Source organism: Mustela erminea, chromosome 13 (assembly GCF_009829155.1).
Source record: "Mustela erminea isolate mMusErm1 chromosome 13, mMusErm1.Pri, whole genome shotgun sequence".
NCBI lineage: Eukaryota > Metazoa > Chordata > Mammalia > Carnivora > Mustelidae > Mustela > Mustela erminea.
The window spans coordinates 55008617-55033604 of NC_045626.1; the positions used below are offsets into that span (position 1 = coordinate 55008617).

General features: G+C 40.3%; 1 protein-coding gene across 5 annotated transcripts in view; it reads right to left on the reverse strand.

Annotated features, from left to right (window-relative positions):
• Nucleotides 1-24988, reverse strand: part of L3MBTL4 (L3MBTL histone methyl-lysine binding protein 4) — a 453724-nt gene that overhangs the window by 65823 nt on the left and 362913 nt on the right. Inside the window, exon 18 of one of the 5 annotated variants that reach the window (XM_032309588.1) lies at nt 11399-12581. The exons of the other annotated variants lie outside the window; for them this stretch is intronic. Within the exon in view, the coding sequence (XP_032165479.1) occupies nt 12391-12581 (191 nt within the window). The 3' untranslated portion in view covers nt 11399-12390. Of the gene's footprint in view, nt 1-11398; nt 12582-24988 lie in introns of those variants that run through there. 5 annotated transcript variants of the gene reach the window in all.

The window sequence follows — 24988 nt, forward strand, 5'->3', positions numbered from 1 at the left end:
TCTCTAAATTCAGATAGAGCATGAACTTTCCTATCCCTTACCCCATAGTCCTCACCTATCCAATGAAACCCAAGCTTCATCTGACCTTTCAAAACGAACCATAACCTGAAGACAAGTCTGGATCTTTCCAGGCTGTTGGTGTCGGGTTAGCCCATTTGTGAATGAGTAAGCTCCAGTTTTTGCTGTTTCTGAAATTTACTCCCTTTTACTTTCACAAATCTGTTACTTTGTGTAGTTCCCAGATCCCTACTCCATGTTTCACTGTGTTGGTGGGTATTTTGCCTATCATCTCTCTGATGTCTGGTAGGATAACAACTGTTGGTCACATAGCATCACTTACATTATGTCAGTGGCAGATAAACAAGAATTTAGGAAGTGCATAGATTCATCACGCTCTTACTGACCTCTTTCATGTGGCTTTTTTTTTTTTTTTATTGGCTCTTTCTGCAATGGACTTTTTCCAAGTCTTACTCACTTTTATCTAGTCTTTAGTCAAATGCAGATTAGAGGAAAGAAAAAGATGTTGTATATATAATTTAAAGGAAAGTGGGGTCATTGCCCCCATTGACTATTATTTTAAATAGAGTCACTTCGCTTAATTAAAATATCTTATAAGCTTTCACAGAGATTTTGATGCCAGTGTCTTATTGCTAGGTCTTCTTAACTTACATTATGTGCCATTTCCCATTTACGATGACGTTTGAAAGAGGTAAGCATTAATTCTTTACTTTCTGAGAAAGTGGTAGGCAAACTTCAGGGAGGTGATGGATGGATTTATGGTCTGCTAGAGGCAGCAGCTTATGAAAAACCTAAGGTTGTGGGTTCTATCCCAGCTGCTCCTTCAATCTGCCAAAAGAACATGAAAACCTACCCAGTTTCCACAGCTAAAATACCATATTGGGATCAGAACAACCACAGTGTATAACAGTATCAATGCAAAGGGCACTTTAATGAGGACCCATAATAACAACTACAGAGGACTGAATAAGAATAGCATTAAAGTATAGGCAGGGGGAGATAAGGGGCCCCTGGCTGGGCTCTAAAACTATCCTGGCAGGCAGAAGCGCGAAGCCAGCGTGAACAAGATTAAGGAAACAGACCATGTAGCCTTGAATGTTAGGGAGTATTTTTCTTTGGCGGCTACATTGTATTATAAAAAATGGCCACACCTCAAAGAATTAAGTCATTAAGGGTATTATCAATAGTTCACACTTAAACCAAGACAGCATAAGATACTCAAGGCCATGAGATTCCCAGTCAGTTCTCAATAAAAGACTGCCACTAAAAGCCCTCAGTGGCAACCTATTCGTGACCTCTCTCACTTCTGAGAGCTTTTTCTGGATCCTTGCTTAATAAACCCTATAGCTTTGCTCACTCTCCTTTGTCCACAAGATTCACTCTTCGATTCCGTGAGACAAGAACCCTGTGTTCATGTAGTAGTATGATTACAGACACAAGAAGTTGACTGGTCTACTAATAATTTTGCTAATATTAGGGGTGCCTGGGTGGTTCAGGTGGTTAAGCGTCTGCCTTTGGCTTAGGTCATGATCCTCTGTAGGGTTCCCTGCTCAGAGGGGAGTTTGCTTCTCCCTCTCTCTCTGCCCCTCCCACCCTGCTCATTCTCCCTTTCTTGAATAAATATTTTTAAAAAGAGTTATGTTAATATTAAATGTCAATTAATTGACTAATGATATTTACATTCAAAAAATTGAAAATTTCAAAGTAGAGAGGTTAAATGATTTGCCAATGCCTGCACAAAAACTGGTTTCTGAGCTAAGATTCTATCCATAACTTCTTACATGGCTTCCTCACCCTATGTTAAATTTAACCACAGTAAAACTAAGATGATCAATCCTCTCGCAAGAAAGAATCTGAAGTGATTTGCATGCCTGCTAGTGGGCGGGCAATGTCCGTGCAGATGAGACCTACGAGAATTCTGACACTGGAGACCACCACGACAGCAGTTATAAAGAAAAGAAACTATTTGGCTCCTTACAAGATTGCCAGTTTTCAGATAATGAGACGACAGTAGAACATGCTCAGTATTAAAATAACACTCCATACATTTTTAACTGGGTAATTTTAAACTTTGGCAACTTAAACATTTTTTTCTCTTTGAATGTTAAACAGAATTTGTAAGGACACCAATAAAATCAAAGTTTAAATTATTGAAGCTATGACCACATCTTATTCCATGTTCTTTACTATTAAACAAATATGAGCAATGAATTATTGTAATTTATTTCAGCAAGTAAGGGACTAATCAAACAAAAATCACAATAAAAGCACAGGTAGAATTAATTACGTGTAAGCAGTGGAGGGGTTCTTGTTGGTCATATGGGAGACATAGGTCTGCTGTCTCAGAAAACCCCCTCTTTCTTGCCAGAGAGAATGCTTAGGTATATGGTCTAAAAGTCATGAGGCTACTTCAGTAAAGAAAAAATGAGAATAAACAGCTTTCTATCAGTAAAATGATCATTATTTGTAGATGACACATTCATTTACCTAGAAAACACAAAACAATTCCATGGAAAAGCTACACATAAGAAGAAAAAAATGACCCAGTGGTGAGGTGGAAATTAACAGATTGAAATTGACTGTTTTACATACAAGTAATACTAGCTAGAGGACATTGAGGAAGAAATGATTCCATCCGCTGTAGCAATGAAAATATTAAAAAGTTTAGGAATAAATTTCATGAGAGGGCTGTGATTTCCACATAAGGAAACTAAAAACACTATCAAGAAGCAGGAAATATCTGAGCAGGGAAAGGCTTATTATGTTTAGCTCCATAAAGAAGCAAATTCAAAGTTAAATAATGAATTTAATATGATCGCAGTAAGATTACTAATAGGATTTTGTTTTTGTACCAGAAAAACTGATACTAAAGTTCATTTGGAAAAAAGAGTAAGTGGAGAGTAGCTGGGGAACTTCTGAAAAGGAAGAGTGTTAACAGAGACAAAGTTGCTATTTAGATTTTAAGATCTTGTATAAAGCTAGAGCAAATAAATCACCTGTGTGGTACTAACACATGAGAAGACAGGAAGATCAATGCAAATAAACTAAAACACATAAGGGAATCTGACACATGATAAAGGTGGATTTTGAGCCGTTGGGGAAAAGATCTCCCATTCAACCAGGGGAGTAGGGACATCTGGACAGGGAGCTAAGGGAAAGGAAAGTTAAATCTCTATCTCACACCTGACACAGATATAAATTCCAAATGAAACAATACTCCCAAGTTAAAAAAAAAAAGAAAGCGTGAAAAAGAAAAAGCAGTAAAATGACAAGAAACCATGGTAGATTTCTTTCTAAGGAAACAAAAGCCCCTTAATGTGATATAAATTTAGAAGTCACAAAGGAAAATATTGATATACTTGAATAAAAAATTTTAAAAGCCATAAAAAGTGCTATTAGCAAGTCCAAAACCAATGATAAACTGAAAAATAGTAGTTACAATTTGCAATACAGAAAAATGGCTAATTTCCTTATATATACACACAGAGCCACAACTAAAAAGAAAAACAGAAACAGGATTTAAACGAGTGTTCACAGAAAAATGAATACAAACAATTCGAAACAAAATATGCTCACTCTCACTCTTAATATTATTTTTAAGCCTATTTGATTAGAGTGGACAAACACATTTCCCCATATACTATATGCCAAGAGAGGCCTTCTCAGACAGTGTCAGAGGGAGCGTACGGGTCTAGGTTTTACGGAGCAGAGTGTGGCAATATCAAAGAGGCACACCCCTACTGACCAGCAACTCCACTTCCAGAATCTCTTCTATAGACTCCCAGAACTGTAAAATGATGGATGTAGACCACTCTGCTAAGCGTTCTTTACATCGCAAACATTAAAAACCACCTTAACGGCTGCTGACAGGGAACCAGTCAAATAAATTATAATACAGTCACACAGTAAAAAAGGGTGAGGCAGTGCCATATGTACTAATATGAACCATCTACTACGTTTTATTGCTAAATGAGAGGGAAGTCCTTAACAATACATACAGCATGCCATCACGTGTATAAGCACACAACACACATGTAAGTATGTAGAGCGCTCTCTCTGGAGAGATGACAGGAAGAGGGTCAGAGTGATTACCCTGGGGAGGGAAGCACAGGAACAGGACTTGGTTTCCACTGGGTACCCCTTTATACATTTTGAACTTTGTATCTGCACATGTTATGCCTATTAAAAATCAAGAATATGCTTTTTAGCTTTCTAAAGATCTGGCTGATAGATCCAGTAGCTAGCAAAAAGCCAAGTCTGGGAGACTTACATCGTTAAATGAAAGTAGGCAGAACACATGCGTATGTACATTTTCTGACTGTTTATCAAGTATCAGTTTTTATCGTTTACTAAAAACAAATGAAGTATTGGGTTTACTAAAAACAAATGAAGTATTCCTGTGTTCAGAAGGAAGAGGTTTTTATGGGGGAAAGAGGCAATACTAATTCACTTTTGGTTTAGCAGGCCTCCCTTCTCAAATTTTTGTGTGTTTCTAACATCAGTTGGAGCATTACAAGTTTACTGCAGAGAAGAGAGGGAAAAAAAAAAAAAAGAAAAAAATATCTTTTTGATTCCAGAGTCTCAAGGGTGATTAAATTTAGCCAATCAACTTTTTCAAGCAGTCTTATTATATTTGCCTTTGCTCTCCACTTCAAATTTTGCCAAATAAACTGTTTCAAAATTGTCTTATTTACTGCTATCCTGATTTTTTCTTATTTCATTAGTTTTCTAAGAATTTTCTGGTTTGAAATTTCACTGCAATTTGCAATTAAAAATCTCTTATAATAACATGTAAAACATTTAAAAACAGGCATATGAACACAGAACACACTGCAACTGACCTAAATAAATCATAAACAGCCAGACAGCTAAATCAAACCCAATGGTATTTTTCCTTTATAAATACAAACAGCATAGTGCTGTGAATTACTCAAGGCACTACCAAACCCAGTATTTCTACCATCTCATGTTTCTCTTTACCTAGCTGGTTCGAGGGTTTCAGTTACATAGTTCCTCTTTCACTGGATGGACCCATTAAAATACTTACTCAATCCAATTGTTACTTGCTAGGAAATGAGTTTGTGATCACAGAGAAAAGACTCATGGGACCCGAGTTTCAAGCCCAGGTGTTTTTCTGAGTTGCGCTTTCCTCCCCATAGGACCAGGGTGATGATGAAGCATTATTTTAGTGTCAATTTAAGGGACTTTTGCAAGCTGATCCACCGGTTTCCAAGGAGCATAAAAGAACCATGAACATGGTGTTCCTGTGCTCTTGAGAAAATTAATCCCTTCTTTCACCTCATTTCAGAGAGGCAGAGAATATACAAGAGATGTTATTTCTCTACACCCAACTTCAAAGCCATTTGCAAATGAATAACTGGTAGAACACAGATCTGTAACAACAACCAACTTCAAAGCCATTTGCAAATGAATAACTGGTAGAACACAGATCTGTAACAACAACCATGTACAACTGCATAGCCAACTGTAGCCTCTGGTCACAAAGGCTTGAAGGATTATGGTTTGGAAAACTATTCTGTACCTCCATGCAATGCCATTTGAGATCATACAGAGGAAGCTTAATGATCAATGTTAGGAAATACCTGGTTCTCCAAAGATTCAAGTCTGCAACTCACCCCTGCCTCAGCCCCCATCTCTCTCCCAGTCTCTTAGATGAGGACAGCATAGTACTTCAATTAATGTATAAAAGCACTGTTTTTATGCAGGACAGGGAAATAAAAATTGGCTCCAGAGGAATAGTTGGCACGGGGATGAAAGAGTTGATAGAAGAACGTGGAAAAGACATAAGGAGTAAGATAACTCATATCCATAGGCAGGAATGAGTTAGGATACCTGGAACGAGTTAGGATAAGTGGAGCATCTGTGTACCATTCTGGTCCAGTGATTAGAGAAAAGGACAAGGACACTGAATTTACTGACTGTGTCTATCTTTTGGACCTGGCCAGTAGGCTTCACTCTCCCCAGGTTGGAGATTGACGCAAACCACACCGCAACAAATGTTAACACCGCTCAAAGATACTGTGTGACGTAGTTCCCTGGGCACTGCCCTGGTGACAGGCATCTACAGAGCTGGTGAGTCTACAAATAACACAACTCTCTACGTGGGGTGGAGGGAAGTGCTGCCAGAGAAAGCATATCGCCACTGGGGAAGACGTGAACACGAACACTTACAAGACAGATGAGCAAGTATATATGGAGGTACGTACTGTCCTCTATCTCTGTCAGTTTCAGCAGAATGGGCACCGTGTGAAAAACACTGTGCTTCTGCATCTCATTCGGTCTTAGCCATTATGGGAAAGATCCAGCAAAAAGGAAGCATTTATAACTGCACTTAGTTCAGGAGAGAGGACATGAACCACCTGCCCAACTGGGGAAGCCAACTCTGACGTTTGTCTAAGACAGACTCCAAATATTTCCTTGGGTTTGGGGGAAAGATGGATTCCAGGATGGAGCAAGAAACTCTACTTCTCAGTATCTGTGAAAAATAAGGTTCTGTGTAAAGAAAATGCAAAGAGTATGTCATAGTCACAGGTGGCTACTCCAGGGGAAGAGACCCATCTGCACACTAAGGAAAAATAGAATTTGCCAGAGTAGAAAATGCATTTTTAAAATGATTCCAAATATCTCATTTTTGTTTTATCATTACCTCTTCCCTATTTCTCAGTATTTAATATAGATTTATGTAACCTACATGCTCTCATCAATGTAAATTCTTCAGCATTAACACACTGGTTTTCTAATCTCATTATAATGGGACCAAAGGGCTAACAAATAACTTTCGCTGTAATGAAATTTTGCTATATTACGTATTTATGTCACAGTGAGATTTAACCAAAACCAATGCAAATCAAAATAAGTTACTTAAACATTGTTTTAATAGAGAAACTAAAAAATGATTCTAGAGGATACTAAAATCATTTCTTGATTATTCCCTTGATTTGGTGAAATTCTAAGAGACAGATACACTGAAGGGAGTGGGCACATTAGTAAATAAAAGATGGGTGCTACAATTGTGTCCACATTGAAGGAGTATCTGACAGAAAGATATCGACAACACAAATACCTACGTTCTACTGAGCCAGCAAAAATTATTTGAGAGAGCTTTTGGTCAAACAATCATTGCCTCATAAATAATGAACAGTTCTATCACCCATTTCTGCATGTTATTATTGAGTAGATGTTAGGTACTGCATGTTTGTGTCCCCCTCTTAAATTCATTTTTGAATTTCTAACACCTAGTCTGATGATATTTGGAGATGGGAACTTTGGGAGGTAATTAGGGTTGGATTAGGTTATGAAGGTGGGGCCCTCGTGATGGGATTAGTGCCCATATATTAGGAGATGCCAGAGAGCTTATGGTCTTGCTGCACCCCTCTCTCCCGCATCTCCCCCCACCTACACACACACAAAGAAGAGGTCATGATCATGTGAGCACACAGCAAGACGGCAGCTGCCAACATGCCAAGAACTGGACTCAGGATGAAAACTATCTCGCTGGCTCTTTGATTTGGGACTTCTGGCCTCCAGTGTGTACTCTTTTGTTATGGCAGCCCAAGCCAACTAAGATCACTGTTGTGATGAAAATATTGAAGGAAAAAGAAAAAGGAAAAATTTATCTTGCTTTTAAAAAATACTCTGCTACGTATCTGAATGCCAGGGTTGGCTCTTTATCTTTGCCTAATGACTTTTTGTCCCCTTTTCTGAATGTGCTAAAAGAAAGCCTTCACTTTTTAAGTTTTCCCCCTCACTTAAACCAAGGCAAATTAATGGGTGAAGTAAAGGTGCCCTAGATCCTTTCTTTTTCATCTTTCTTTGATTTGGACTGTTACAGACTGATTTTTTGAAAATTAAGTTTATTAAGTGAATAGAATCCAGGGATTCTGTTAAATATCTCACAATGCACGGGTAGCCCCAACAACAAAGAATTATCTGGCCCTAAGTGTAGGCCTAAGCAGTGCTCAGGTGAGGGGAAGCCCCGCCCTAATCCATTACAGGACTGAAAACCTTACGGATCAGTCTACTCCATGCAATAAGCAATTACTGAGCACCTACATGACTGTCTATATTCAAAGATAAATAAGACCCAGGCCCAACTTTGTTTACTGTGGGTGACAGAGAAACAAATAAACCTAAATGAGTGAACCTTTTACTCACATCTCTTTTGAGGCAAGGAGCCCTTTGAGTGGCCTAACTCCTCAGGACCTGACACTTGCAATTTATGGTGTGAACCTAAATTAGTCCTAGTCTGAAAAAGAGAGGCACTCAAGGACAGCAGGCACCTAAGACACCCTGTTTACGGGTCAGCTCACCCCTCACCCTGGCACCCCTGCAGCTGACCTGCGGCTCTCAACTCTCGGTGGAGTCGTCAGAGGAAGAAAGAGTACGTGGACATCTTATCATAGCCACATTCCAAATCACACTGTTTCTATAAAATCCAAAATGTCTTTTTGCCCTTGACTCTTAAGAGTTAAAATAAAACAATAATGACAATGAAACATGTGGCCTGCCTAGGAAATGCCAGATAGCAGCTTCTGACACTTTTTGTGCATTCCCAATCAAGAGTCAGGTTTGGTGTTGTGGTTTAACCACAACCTCATTCAATGCTCACAACCACAGAAGGCCAACCCCAGTTTCCTGATGAGCAAACCGAGGTTTGGAGGTGAAGGGGGCTGCCCTGTCTGTACATGTGGCCTGCCTGTGGCCGAAATAGGAGGCCTCAGCTGTCAAGGCCATCCATCAGGCCATCCATCCTGCCGGCGAGGCCTGTGGAACCTGCATGTCTGGGTTCAGGGTCACGCCTCAGGGGAGATGCAGAGTCCTGCAACCGCAAGCCTTGGGGTTGAGCAGCATCAGGGATTTCCAGGACAACACCCACCATTGTCGCCCATCAGCTTCCAACTGGTTGATGAGCTGCTGGACCTCATGGGGACCTTCAAATGATTCATTCCCTAGTTACTCCCAACCTCTTGGCCTTCTTTCTTCACTTCCCTCCACTGTCTGCTCAGATGCAGTGGAAATTTTTTTCATGTCCTACAAATACTTCACATTTCCTTATTTCTCTGTCATCTCATTGCAACCATCTGGCCAAGATAGCAGTCTGAGAAGAACGTCCCTAACTGCTTTTTTCTGTGCCTGCGGAGGCATCGTAAGGGCAGACTGGTCCTACCAAACATTCACAAGCATCAAAGCAAGGGGGCCTTCAATGTCACCCACCCAGTGGCCCCACGGCACTGCCCTGGCTCATCTGTTTTTCCACTCTCCACAAATACTGCTGCAAACCTCCCTGACCTGCTGCCCATCTCTGAACCCTTCCAGCAGATGATCTGGTTGCCTACTTTATAGAAAAAATAGAAGCCACAAACTGGACTGCCTGCATTTCCCTAAAACCGAACCTGTGGAAATGGTCTCTCTGCCCACCTGAGGCTAATCCCATCTTCTTGAGCCTTCTCAGAAGCTATGACCTCAGTGAGCCCCTCTATCTTGTACAAATTCAACCTGCTTCACAGGATCCTTCCTCTGATGCTAGAACACTCTTGAGCTCCTCTCATTTCACACACACACACACACACACAGACACAGACACACACACACAGACACACATACACCAACCTCCTAGATGCCCCACCTGCTACCAGGTCTCACCCTATCTCCCTCCTGAGCTTTTCAGCTGACCTTCATGAATAAGTTGTCTTACTGGCTGTCTCCATGTCTACACCTACCACTCTCTCCTCAGTCACTTGAATCTGACCCTAGCTCTACCATGGCTTTCACTGATGTCCTCAGTGACTTTGACATCACTCAATCCAACATAATTTATTTTCAGGCCCACACAGAGTTTTCAGTCCTCATTTTACTTGACCGCTCAGCATGCTTAGTGCTGAGATCCTTCCTTTGTTCTTAACAGATTCTTTTCTCTAGATGTTCATGACATAGCAGTCCTTGCCTCTGCTACCTTCTGAATAGATGATTCACTCTCTCCCTATGACTCATTCCAATCTTTAAGGGTTAGAGTTCCTTGATATTTGGTTCTAGGAAGGCCAAGAACCTTCACACCCTCTCCCTAATTGATTATACCTGGACCCAGGGGTTCAATTACCAACTCCATGCACACTACCACAAAGGTTAATCGCCAGTCCAAACTTCACTTCTGAGCTCCAGTTTTGGCTCCAGACCACATACTTGCTACCTGATATTTCCTCTTGGCTCTCTTAAAGACTTTTCAAAACTCCATGCATTCAAGCCTAACTCAGTATTCTCACTCCTGTCCCCACTGCCCTCAAATCCCAAACCTGGTCATTTTCAAATTTCCTTAGTGAAAGGTACTACAGTTCTTCAGTTGCCCAAGTCATCCTTAATATCCCCTGTCTCACATCCCCAATATCCTCTTGGTATTTACCTCTGAATACATCTTGAATATATTCTCTTCTCTCCATTCCTTCCATATCACCATGCAACTCTGAGCTATCACCTTTATCTTAGAAACTCCTCTAGTCTTCCAATTGACCAGCCTATGTCCACTCTGCCCACTTCCCTGTAATTTACTGTGGATTTAAATCCCTGCTTTAAATCCAGCAATGTCTTGCCATTGTGTTCAGTACAAAGACCAGACTCTACTTCTCCAGGCTCATCCTGAACCATGTTAGCTTCACAACAATTCCTTCTCTCCATCCAAGCTATCCTTTCCCTTAGTCCCTGATGCTCTACTATCCGATGTTTCATGAGGCTTTTGTACAACTACCCTCTGCTGCTATGTTTCTTCTTTCTTCCCTGTGCCTCATGATTACATTGTCCATCCCTTCTGTTGTAGCTCAAATGTCTCTTTCTCAGAAACCTCATATTATTTCCATTCAATTTTGTCAAGTCCTCTTATAATAAATAGTCCCCTAAAAGTCTCACATAGGGGTGCCTGGGTGGCTCAGTGGGTTTAAGCTTCTGCCTTAGGCTCAGGTCATGATCTCAGGGTCCTGGGATTGAGCCCTGCGTCTGGCTCTCTGCTCAGCAGGGAGCCTACTTCCACCTCTCTCTCTCTTGTCTGCCTCTCTGACTACTTGTGATCTCGCCTATCAGATAAATAAATAAATAAAAATCTTTTTAAAAAGTCTCACATAAATTCTTCTTTATAGCACTTGCCACAGGTACAGGTTGATATTTTTTAAAAAATATGGTCATTTGCTCAATCTATCTTCCCAGATAGAATGTAATATTTAGTGAAGGTAGTCTGTTTCTGGTTTTGGCAAGCAATATACCCCAATGTCTAATACAGAGCTTATCTAACAGTAACTATCTATACATGGTTATTAAATAGATCAATGAATGGATGCACGAATGAATTCTAATTCTTATGCTCTTAACCACAGTGCAAACAGAGATCTAAGTTTATGAGTTAAATTGAAGAACAATGAATGTTTTAACTTCATTTCCAATGACCAAGATTTTCCATAGCTTGCTAACTAAAAAATTATGTGCTTCTGTATTTCTCTACTTGGACTGGCTACCATTAGGTTGACTGTGTGAAAACTCATAGAGCTGGACACACAGTAATTACTCCATAAAATGTTTGTTGAGCAGCTGATCTTAGAGTAAAAGAATCAGGATCACTTAGTAGGTTCATTATTTTGTAATTTACTTTCACGGAATCAAAGTTAAATATGGCTGTTTTCTCAAGAGCACCAGTCACTGATAACTACTTTTGTTTTTAGGGTATGCTTGGATTAGGCAAGGTACTGAATTGTGCTTGGAATATAAGTGCCCAGATAACTACTTTAAGAAAAGTCCCTCTAAGAATGCAGTAAAAGACTAATATTGACTCATGGCACTACTTCTCCGAAGGAGAGTGAAAACACTTCACCGACTCGTTACCTTTTGATGAAAAAACACATATCTTTCATTTGAGTCTATGTTCACGCTATGACCGCAAATGAATGTGGTGGGGGCTTGCCAATCCGTCTCTCATTTTGTCTCATGGTGGGGCTGGCCAATCCATATCTCATTTTGTCTCAAACTGGCACTCAGGGAAAGTGGTCCTCATGCAGTTTTAATATAGGTAGGAGACCCCAGCCTCTGTTGCCAAGCTACTCATCAGGCCATCATGCTACCTTCATGGTGAACGACCAAAAATTGGGTGCTGATGCCAGTCAGCCATTTATTGGTTGTGTGTCTCTGGAAAGGTTATGTACTATTGTTTCTCCATAGTAAAGAAAAGAAGATAACAGAAGAGAGAAGCACCTGCTGGTGCCTGCCACAGAGTGAGCACCCTTCACCTTCATCCAGTCTCCTTCCAGTCCTTGAGTGGCTCATCAGAAGAATAATTTTGCTTCTAGAGATCACCAAAAAGGCTTTGCTTCTGATTACCTAATTTTTTTTTTTTTTAAGTCTTGACAATAGATCTTCCTGTGAGTTAAGCTTACACCTCCCCAGGAGACTTAATGAGGGTCTTGAGAAGCCCCCAGAGCACCCGCTGGCCCATAAGAGAGCTGGTTGGCAGCCACAATTGCAGCTCAGGAATATCTGCATCCTTCCTTCCTCCACTGTTCTGATTATTTCTTGGGAAAAGAGGGAGCAAAAACAAAAATAGGAACTTTTCAATTTGTGTTATAAAAATGGTTTCAGGAAAGTAATTTTGCACAATAAGCCCAATTTATAATTGCACAGAACAGCTATGCAATTCTACTACATTCTGCATTTGCTAATAAAAATTGTTAACCAGTCAAGATACGAGCTAGCAAAATGCCACAAAACATAGATGTGAGTTCGGTAAGGCAGTAAATACAGTATTTTGAGTACTAAAAGCAATTAACCACTCATGCTACTCAATTTGGTATAGCATTTATCAAGAGACCAAACTTAAAAAAATCACTACTAAGTGCTTTGCCAGGACTTTATTCAATAAATGTTATAAAAAGTGATGCAATTTTGGAGGTCAAGGGAAGGGTTCAATGTTAATTCTCTGTACATTTTTTTCCTCTAGAAAAAGAATTCTGTATAATCTAACTTCTCACTGAATCCTCTTTTGTCTGTACTTCCCCATAGTGTGTCAAAGACACTCTTTAGGACCATAAAAAATCTTGGCTAATCTAGTCTTAGCCTTTTCCTTTAGGTAGAAACTCTGTAAGACTAGTTAGTCTCACCACTGTGAAAAGCAATTAACCTTGTAGTCTTCAAAATCATAAAAATATTAATAATGTCCTTGCACATTTTTTCTAATTTAAGAACAAGGTTTCTTAGTCTTTATAAATGGTAGTGCTCTCTATTATTAATCTCTGCACACATTAATTTCTAAATTATTTAATTTTAAGCAATTCAACAAAATCAATGCCTAATATTTTCTAAAATGCAAATGTTGTCTGAATCCAGTGGGCAGAGCAGCTCTCCGACTTGCTATTTGAAGATCTGTTTTGTCCCCCAGTAGCTCCACGGGCTGCTGCTGTAATGTGTACAACATCTGGTTTTTAATGGAGGTTTTTTTTTTCCTCTTAGGGCAATGACATGGGTCTGCCATGTGTTCTGGACAGAAGGAGGGAAAATAAAGGAAATAATTTTTTTTCCTAGTAGGTGATCTGCTCATAATGGGAAAAAAATTGTTAAGCAAATATTGTTGCAGAACATGTATTGATTTACTCTTAAATGTTTTCTCAATATGGTACATATTAAATAATCCTAGGCAAGTGATGTGAACAAGTTGGAAACCTATTGAGGCTCCTTCTGTGCTGTGAGATTGGTTTTCCTCCTGCTCTAGGTCTCTGGGGAGACCTGGAAGGTGATAGTGGCAGTCACTTCGAGTGTCACAGTCAGCTGTGAGAGCCCTCCAGTCAATCTGACGACTCTTTCTTGGCCTCCCACACAGCAGAGGGGTCTTCTGCGCCCTCATCCCACAGCAGTTAAAAACATGCAGAGCCAATCTAATTTGGCTGCCCTCTTAATCTTAATCAGAAATATTCTGATTAAACCCTTCAGACCCTGGAGCCAGGAGATGGCACCGAGGCCATTGCTGCCTGCATCTGTATTCTCATTCATTAAGGAATTGGGTAGAAATCCTGATGCATTTCCTTCAGTGGGTGAATTCAGCCATTTCTTGAAAATTTCAGCAGTGGATGGAATTTATTCTGTAACTTTGATGGAGACCCTGGCCTTTGCCCTGGGACGCCACCCAATCTCCTGCATTTGGTGGGTGTCTGAAGGACATAGTACCAGTGCTAATGAGAAGTGTCTGGAGGGGTGCCGCACTTTGTTAATGGACCTGGGCATTATAAGTACCCTATTCACTAGCAATGACTTTCAGTATGTTGCTTTGCAAATTCCTGGCTTTTCAGGATGAGCGTTGATAGAAGGAACGATTGAAAGTGCAGTTGTAGCTGTGGGAGCAGACATCCCAGGAACCAGTGGGGACTTGCAATATTTCTAATCAGTTAGCTACTCTGTCTCATTAAACACTGATGGTGCATATTTGGCCACTGAGCTCAGTGCTTGATTACTGATGGGCTTCCCTTGTGGCTTCTCTAATATTTCACTGTTCAATTATAAAATGTCTCTTTTGGAGCTCTTTGCAAAGCAATTGGAGGTTGTTCGAAAGACTTGTGAAGAACTTAGAGAAACTCTTAATAATGACTAAAATACTGCCTTTAACTCAATTTCATAAGCATTTTTTTCTTTAATGATTTGGTTAAAAAATTATGAATGTAGACAGGTACTGAAAGAGTGTTATCGATTGGAAATTTCTATTAACTGGCACTGTCACATCAATCAATGTAATTTAAATTGATGTTAAAACAATGGCTCAGCACTCTGGAAAACCATATGGAGGTTCCTCAAAGAGTTGAAAATAGAGCTACCCTAAGACCCAGCAATTGCACTACTGGGTATTTACCCTAAAGATACAAATGTAGTGATCCGAAGGGCCACATGCATCCCAATATTTATAGCAGCAATGTCAACAATAGCCAAACTATGGAAAGAGCCCAGATGTCTATCAACAGATGAATGGATAAAGAAGATGTGGTATATATGTACAATGGAATACTATGCAGCCATCAAAAGAAATGAAATCTTGCCATTTGCAATGATGTGGATGGAACTGGAGGGTATTATGCTGAGCGAAATAAGTCAATCAGTGAAAGACAATTATCATGTAATCTCTATTATGAGAAATTTGAGAGACAGGGCGGGGGGGGGGTTGTGGGGGGTAGGGAAGGAAAAAATGAAACAAGATAGGATCAGGAGGGAAACAAACCACAAGAGGCTCTTAATCTCACAAAACAACAGGGCTTCTGGGGAGGGTAGGGATAGGGTGGCTGGGTTATAAACACTGGGGAGGGTATGTGCTATGATGAGTGCTGTGAAATAAGCCTGATGATTCACAGACCTGTACCCTTGGGGCAAATAATACATTATATGTTAATAATTAAAACAAAAAACAATGACTTAGAAGTGTAGGAAGTCTGTGGAATTTTTTAAAATCATAAAGCAATAAAATATGCTCAGTGTATTTTCAATATCAAATTAATTGCAATTTTCAGAATATAGAAGTTAACATATTTTAGATCAATACCTTGGATTAATCAATATGCTGGATTATAATAAATATGGATCAGTGCCTTCTCCCTGCCAGATACTAGTCACCATGAACAACAGGGCTTACTGTACTTTATATGTCTCCTGTGGAATGATAAATACCAGTTTCCAGACATTTAAGCAAATGGCAAAAAAGGTCAACTATCCTTGCTTGACCTCTGCAGCTGAAAGGGCAGAGAATTAGAAAATTCATATGTATTTTTTCCCATCCAACCTTCTGAGGTAAAAGAGAATCTCAATTTAAGTTTTGCAAATAGCGGGCTCTTACTTTGCCAATAGTGAAGAATCTTCTGTTTCAAGATTCAGTGAATAAGTAGGCTAATGGGCATAAAGAATTCTGACATTGTTAGTTTTTAAAGAAAGAACAAATCAACAAACTGGAAAATGTGCCGCAGTAGCCCGGAAGTGGGCTATGCAAATTGAATGCTACATATCTCTAACTACAGTGCCCAGTGGATGGCCAGGCAGAAACCATTTACAACTCACAGACTTCCAATAGAACATTCTGTCAACTTACACTCTCAACCACAAATTTAATATCAGAGGAGCAAGTCCAGTGTTGGAACATGTGATCAGCCTGCCCTGGTCTCTTATGCCTTCCTATTTTTAAAAGGGATAAGGAGGTGTCTTACAGATTCCCAGCCTGTGTTGGCTCTGTAAAACACAGTGTGCTGACGTAGTTAAGACATTTGTAATCTGTTTATGTTTATTAGTAAGCCAAGCGCTTGCACAGCTGAAATATAAATTTGATAAAGCAAGGAATACCAACAAAGAAAGGGGCAAAAGGGACTCAGTTCCAGAAATGCTACAAAATTCATTCAGCCCTGAGTGTCCACTGCAGGACTGGCACGAGGCCAGGCCCAGAGATAGAGCAATAAGCAAAAATTCCTGGCCGATGACAAGGTCCCAGTCCAGTGGGCATAACTAAGCGACATCTACACACGGTGTATGACAAGGGCAGAGGAACTCACTGTTATCTGCAAGGTGACTGAAGACGAATCACGGCAAGCAAATGCTATTGCAGAGTCCGACTCACTGGGCCCCGTGAAGCTCGGTCCTTCTCACACGTCGTGCCTGTGTGACCGGCGTGCTGGCAAACACTGCCTCTCTTCTGAGAATGCTTCAAGCTCCTTGCTTCACTCCCTTCCTTGCAGACAGGCTGTTGGTGCTCCCGTGAGCTTGCCGATTTAGTGACCACATCTCTCCCACTGAAGCCTCTCACCGCCCCATCTTTATAGCATCACGCATCTCAGTGGGAGAAGTAATGGGCTGAGACACCTGACCCGTCATTTTGGCAAACAGACTGTTGGCACACGTAGCCATCACTCTAGTCCCTGGAAATGTCTGTTCACGTTAGAGGGGTCGGGTGGTGGCCCAGGGTGTAGGCTCTGCAGTAAGATCTGGGTTCAAATACTGGATCTGTCCTCTTTGGCAGCAGGACCCAGGGTACACAATGTAATTCCTATACCTTGGTTTCCTCTCGGTAAAACAGGGTGAGAAACAGGGTCTTTAACATAGCATTGAGACTATCAGTTCAGAGCATCTCAGTAAACAACACACATGGTACTCCTACTGTCAGCTCAGGGAAACAATCGGTGAACGTCCTTCTTTTCTCTCCTTGACGTTTGCCCCTGCTCCTCCTCTGATGTCCAGTTTTTATGTCTCCTCACCCTTCAAAAGTGGATAGGAAGTCACTTCCTCAGAGAAGCATCACTGACCCTCTGGCCCCTGTGCTGCTCTTTTCTGGCACTTACCTCAGCCATAACCTGCCACGGCTTCGTGTTAGTCACCCTCATTACACCATGTGCTCTGTGACAGCTGGGACCAGCTCTGTTCTCATTCACTGTGGTCTCCTCCATGCCTAGAATTGTGCTGGGTGTGTAGAAAGTATGTGCTGAGCGGCCACAAGATGGATGAGGGATTCTGGCACCACAAAAACAGTTCTGTGGAAATGCCTCAGGGCCCTTACATGGTGAGGGGACAGCACCAAGTGGGTGGGCTCCAGCCTCCTTCCCCTCCTGGGAACTCAGCTTTTATCTTTTTACTTCTAGATTATCCACTGGATAATGAATTCACTGGAAGACACAAAATATAGTTTGAAAACTCCTTGCTTTCATAACTCCTTACAGGAACTTAATAGCTTTTATCACAGGAATCTATGAGATGCTATAACTAGATACTTTCATGCTGTCTGTTGCTGAAGAAGCAGCTCAAATTGCACACTTATTTTCGGTGAAAAGTTATATCACCCCAAAACATACAGAAAAGAGAAAGTATTTTACGTCCCGCAACTTCTCTAAGGAAATCTCTAGATAGAGATTAGGTAGAATGGAGCCTCAAGGAAAATTTCTAATATTTTGGTATTTCTTCCAAGATTAACTTGTACTGATAGATGATGTCTGGGATCAACATGGTCAATTCACTCATAGCTAAGTAGCTCTCAAATCACAGGGCTTAAAAGTGATTATGCACTGGACAGAGGTGCAGGCTTTTAAGCAGCTTAATCCAGACTGCCATGACCACCAAGACCATTGCTTGAGCAGGTATATTTGAAAGAAAGCTTTCTCCGATAGCATGTTCAAGATGTAGAATTTCTTCTAGGGTAGTGATTTAGAAAGATCTTTCAGGAAGAGTCTTAATTTTAAGGTTAAACAGTAAAACAAGTCAAATGAAGATTATTTGAACAACTCATCCTCCAACCCCTAAGTTCAAAAAAGTGAAAAAAATTAATCTTTTGACATAAGCATAATGAAGAAACAAACAACCCCACCCCCTGCAATTTAGCCAAATGCAACCCTCTTCTAACAGACGTGCCCTGAGGGTTATCCAATGCCACAGAAAAAGTTAGTGACTGAACCAAGAGTCTCAGGACCTCAGGGAAGAATCTCTCCACTATACTTCAGGATACATGTATGAAACACAGATGACTAAACTTTTATTCTCAGTCTCTTTCCTGTATGCACACATTTGCATTTCTTTCTTTTTTTATTAACATATAATGTATTATTTGTTTCAGGGATACAGGTCTGTGATTCATCAGACATTTCCCAGCGCTCACCACAACATATACCCTCCCCAATGTCCAACATCCAGACACCCCACTCCTCACATCCCCTTCCCCTCCAGCAACCCTCAGTTTGTTTCCTGAGATTAAGAGTCTCTTATGGTTTGTTTCCTTCTCTGGTTTCATCTTGTTGCATTTTTCCCTCCCTTCCCTTATGATCCATTGTCTCTTTTCTCAAATTCCATATACCAGTGAGATCATATGATAATTGTCTTTCTCTGATTGATTTATTTCACTTATCATAATACCCTCTAGTTCCATCCACATCATTGCAAATGACAAGATTCGGGTATTTTTTGATGGCTGCATAGTATTCCATTATATGTATATACATATATGTATATATATATATATATATCTCACATCTTCTTTATCCATTCATCTGTTGATGGACAGCTAGGCTCTTTCCATAGTTTGGCTATTGTGGACGTTGCTGCTATAAACATTGGGGTGCATGTGGCCCTTCTGATCACTACATTTGTATCTTTGGGTAAATACCCAGTAGTGCAATTCCTAGGTCATAAGGTAGCTCTATTTTCAACTTTTTGAGGAACCTCCATGCTGTTTTCCAGAGTGGCTCTACCAGTTTGCATTCCCACCAACAGTGCACCTACCAACAGTACTGGAAAACAGTATGGAGGTTCCTCAAAAAGTTGAAAATAGAGCATTTCTTTTTTAATTAGACCAATATGAACTGTGAAAGCAATTGCTTCTTCAAATGGCCAGAGGGTGATTATCTAAAGGTGTGTTCACCAGCAAGGCTGAAAACACCTGGGTTTTTCCCTCTATTTTGTGTTAAAGCATGGCTTTGGGTAGATATGTCTGAATTTCTTTGAAATAAAAAGGACTTGGGCTACAAAATGCATTAGAGGTAAGACAGCAGTTCTGACATCTCTGAGGAGAAATTTCTGACCAAGCAGAAAGGCATTCTTCTTAAGAAAAGGCCTGTCAACAAATAGAGTAAAAATCTCAGAGACATTGAAATGGCTTTTGACACAGACTTCAGTGCCAATCTATTCAACAAAAAGCAAAATCCTCCATGTTTCTGCAGAAGAAGTTTGCTTTTATGTTTAAGTGAAGACTTAACAAGGGTCAGAGAGGAAGTAAAATCACAAGGTGTCTAGAACACATTCAGCCCTGGGACCCCAGCTGGGCACGAGGTTCCCTGCAGGGGTTTCAGCCAAAAGTGTTATTAATCCACCTCTGATGAGCGTACAGAGAAATGTCTAAGTATTTGTCATACCTTAATATATATAGTGCTTGTTTTAATGCCCTTTCATATTAACTCTCCTTTGATCTGGTCAGCTACTACTTTGTGAGGCAGAGAAATGCCTTCCATCTGACAGGTGAGGAAACCAAGGCTCACAGTCTGAATGGTTTAGCTGCATCAGGCAGCAAGTGTGAGGCTGGGCTTGAAGTCAGTTCTCCTAACTTTCCTCCTAATCGCACCTCCCACGGGGACACACAGCCAGTCAGCTCCGAGGGTGGTGTGGACTCTGGAGGAAAACCCAAGCTCCAAGTCTGTCATTTACCAGCTGTGTGACTTTGGACAAGACACCTGTCCTTGGCCTCTGTTATCTGAACAGTAAGTAAAATGGTAACCACAACCGTTAGATGGAAAAAAGGGACAAAAAACATGAATGTGTTGTGATATGGGAAGTGAGTGCCAGATGAATCTGTTACTATCCTTACAACCACCATCACAGTGACATATTAAAGAAACAACTATTATTTGATGCCACTGCTAAAAAAGTTTTTTTTTTTTTGAAGAGTGTGATTTTCAAAGTTATAGAATAAAAAGTAGATAAAGTATATGAATTAAAATCTATGTTCACCGGGGGAAAAAATTTTTAAAGCCTCATCTTTCTAAAGGCAAAACAAAAGAAAATAAAAAGGTCACCAGGATAGCTATTATCTACAATAGTTCAGTCATCTTGTCTTCTGTTTTTTTTAGTTTGGTTTCCAGTTTCCTGAAATACCTGTTATTTTATTATTTACTTTATGATTATTTTATAATCTGATAATTTGCAAATCAAAACCACTGAAGTCTTAGCAGTTAAAATCTGAAGGAAAATGGCATCATGTAAAATTATTCAAGGAAAAGAAAACAAATCATTAAAGAAAAGAGTAAGAAAACAGTGAATGGGGAAGAATCATGTAAATAACAGAACAAACTGTTGTCTCTGCTAATAAATAAAGTCTACGACATAAATGATACAGGATGTACCCCCACAAGGCAACAGTAACTATGGCAACAAGAAGAGATGCAATGTACTCCGAGTGACTCAACCAAACACCTAATTGACATACTAAGCATATTCAGGTATATTTTCATATGGTACTGAAGTAATATATACCCTTTATATAGGTAAAATTACTCATATTAATAGCTATTCCTTTAATTTATACAGACAGAAAAAATTTCTCCTGTCTTTCAACTTATATAATATCAGCATAACTTTTGAGAAAACAACCTAAGTGTACTGGGGTCAGCAACAGCACTCTCATTTTGTACTTCTCAGCAATGATCTTTTTTAAAGATTTTTTTTTTTTAAAGATTTTATTTATTTATTTGACAGTGAGATCACAATCAGGCAGAGAGTCAGACAGAGAGAAAGGGGGAAGCAGGCTCCCTGCTGAGCAGAGAGTCCGATGTGGGGCTCGATCCCAGGACCCTGAGATCATGACCTGAGCCAAAGGCAGCGGCTTAAACCACTGAGCCACCCAGGCGCTCCCATTTTTTTAAAGATTTTTTTTTTTTTTTAAAGATTTTTAAAAAATTATCTGACAGACAGAGATCACAAGTAGGCAGAGAGGCAGACAGAGAGAGAGAGGGAAGCAGGCTCCCTGCTGAACTGAGAGCCTGATGCGGGACTCGGATCCCAGGACCCTGAGATCATGACCTGAGCTGAAGGCAGAGGCTTAACCTACTGAGCCACCCAGGCACCCCTCAGTAATGATTTTTAGGTCCAAAGAATTTTAGTTTAGAAATCTACAGTGACGAATGTCCGATGATATAGTTGAGAATCATTTACATATATTCAAGATACCGGATTCTGATTCTCTATTTAGACACAAGGTGCTTGGCATCACCGTTTACGTGTTCTCTCTCCACAGTCACGAAATGTCAGAATAGCAGTCCTGTCTACATAGAGGGACCCAGGACAACATTTGGGTGAAGGGCTTTTAAGAAAAGGAATTCTACCACCTCATTCCCTTAGCTATTCCAGCATCTTGAACATTCTCTCCTCTCTAACCCTTCTGCTGTATCCTTTAGAATGAGCCCTGAGCTCTTATTAACTATATCCTTATAGGGTATAAATCCCAAGGTTAGAAAACTTTTCCCTATAAAGCAGGCATGTTCTCTTCAGGGAGACAGTGCATCTGGGCAGTTTTGTTTTGCTTTGTTTCAAAGCTTCAGCACCTGTCATCAAAGCAAAAAATGTGTCGCCCAATATCAGCCTGTTGGAGGGATTCGGGTGCTTTCTTTCTTTGATCCCCGATATATTGGATAGGTAAAGCTTCTTTGTTGTAGCCTGGGAATATTTCCCTTTAGCACTAAAATTAGAGATGAGGGAGAGAAGCCTGTAAATGCCCAGGGAGAACTGGCAAACAAAAGAGACAAATGATCTGTTGTGGGGAACATCCACTCTACCCACAGTCATGGGAATCTTCCACGTTCAGAGGGTCTGGGAAGGGAATATCCACATCCCCCAAATCTGGGAATAAGGCAAACTTACTAGAATTCCCCCGACACCTTGCCTGGGATGATGCGCTTGAATCTAAAAACCCAAGAATCCCATTTTGAGTCTGGAGAAAGACTACGGTGCAGTGTTGGAATACAAGCTGTGACTGTATTCTAGAAAAAAATTTGTTTCTCTGGTTGTCTCTGGGTTGTCCACTCTTCACAGCTCTCAACAGAGAACAAGTAGAGGCTCATCAGCTGACAACTGGTGTCTGCACTCCATCCCCTGACAATGTTCAGGGGACCGGCTAAGCATGCCGGCTGAAGAGACTGGGATAGGGAAAGCTGTGTTCTCCCATAACCACGGACGGTGTCAGTGTGGGGAAGAGGATGTGTCAGAGGCAGATTCCAGTTTGAGAGGGTTATTTTTGGAATACTCCAAGGAAGCGTATGGCATGGCTGCCCACACTGCACCAGACTTGGTGCTGTGGAGTTGAGTTTTCAGAGTTGTCAGTCCTTCAAGCCTTATAACTAAAAATAAATATCTACTTATTAAGGCAGATTTTTTTCAAACTTTTTTTAAATTCTTGTACTATAACTTTTCTCCACATTCGAATTTTCAAAATATTTTGTCAATAATGTTTATGTATTCAAAATCCATAAGCTATAAACTATGTCTAGAGTCCATCAAAAAAACAAAAACTGGCTTTCTCATTTTCAAGGGCTTCTAGAACTTGACAAGAAAAGTTTTCTCAAAAAGCAGGATGAAGGGAATTTTTGGAAAGATAATATAGAACATATTAAAAAATAAACTAAAAAAAAAAAAAAAAGCTCAAGATATCCTAGAAAGAAGGCTAAGAGGCATCCAGACCCCTCCACCTACTTCCAAGAATTTTATTCCTGCTTTGAGCCTCACTGGCGGCCATGCTGAAGCTCTAGCAAGCCCAAGAGTGTAGGAGTTTCAGAGCATCTGGCAGAGAAACAAACTCATCATTCAAATCTCGGCACCTCCAAAAGCTCTATCTCAACACCTCTAATCTCAGCTGGTCTCTGAATTGGGACTCAGGGCTCTGCTATTTATTTTTTTAAAGTAAAGCTCTCCTTTTTAATGAGAAACTTTTATTATATTCAATTCTCCCTTGAAAGCTCTTATTATTAATATTTTAACTGACATCTGAAGAAAGCAGCAGACTGCCTGCAGGAGAGCATTAGCAAGAAGAAAGGCAGTATCAACGCCCCAGAAGAACCAGTGTATCATGTAGGTGGTCTTACCGGGCTACATATCTCTGCGATGGCTGTTATCTTCCCAGACTAAACTGAGAAGATTCATTACTTATGCCTTTTACACCATGTTTCTTTTCACTTGTCAGAATGTCTGTCTTGACTTAATTGTGGGTACCAAGCTCCTGTCCTTAGAATCACCTTTTAGTCCCTTGCAAATAGTTCCCTACCTTGCCCCATGGACTCCAGCTTGATTCATCCCTCTCTCTGGCCCACATCACACCAAGGACTGCCGAGTCATCACAGAGATCCTAAGTACTACAATTACATTAAAAAAAAAATTAATGTTTTATTTTTGAGAGCAGTTTGGGGTTTACAGACAGTTGACCTGATAGTACAGAAGTTCCCTACGGTTCCCCTCTCATAAAAACCACTGATTTTTTTTGCCATTTCTACAGTTCTGCCTCTTATAGAAAATTATATAGCTGAAATCATAGAGTACACAGTCTTCTCAGATTGGCTTTTTTCACTTAGCAATATGCCAGTTTTAACTCATTTCTTTTTAATGTTAATAATATTCCACTGTATGGATGTACCACAGTTTACTTACTGGAGGACATCTTGGTGGCTTCCAGCTTTTAGTGATAAGGAACAAAGCTTCTATAAGCATTTGTGTGTAAGTTTCTGTGTGAACATGAGTTTCAAGCTCACTAGGGTAAAGACCTAGGAGCAGGAATGCTGCTGGATCCTATGATAGTTCTGTGTTTAGTTTTAGAAATGAACCTCCCGACTCTTCCAGAGTGGCCATGCTGTTTCGTGTTCTCAGCCGCACCAAGTGACAGCCCCTGTTGCTCCACAACCTCACTGGTTTGGGGAATTGGGGCCATCCCAACAAGTGTGTAGGCACATGGTGTTGTAATTTGCAGTTCCCTGATGACATAGGACGCTGAGCGTCATTTCGTGTGCTCATTTAGGTCTATGTCTGCTGATGCTTCTGTTCCTATCTTTGCCCTCTTAAAAAGTGGGCTATCTTCTTATGGTTAATTCTTAACACTTCTTTGTGTATTTTGGACACAAGTCTTTTATCAGATAGATGTTTTCCAAATATTTTCTCCCTGTCTGTGGCTTGTCTTTCCATTTGCTTGACAGTGCCTTTCACAGAACAGAAGTTTTAAGTTTTAATGGAATCTAACTTCTCACGTTTCTCTTTTATGAATCGTGCCTTTGGTGTTGTATTTAAGAACTCATTGCCAAACACAAGGTCAGAGAGATTATCTCCTGCGTAGTGTTCTAGAAGTTTTATAGCTCTGTATCTTACACTGAGATCTGTGATCCATTTTGAATTTGTTGCACTTGTGATGTCTTTGTTTTTTGTCTTTTTTCTCTCTCTCCCTTCTCTCATTTTAATGGAA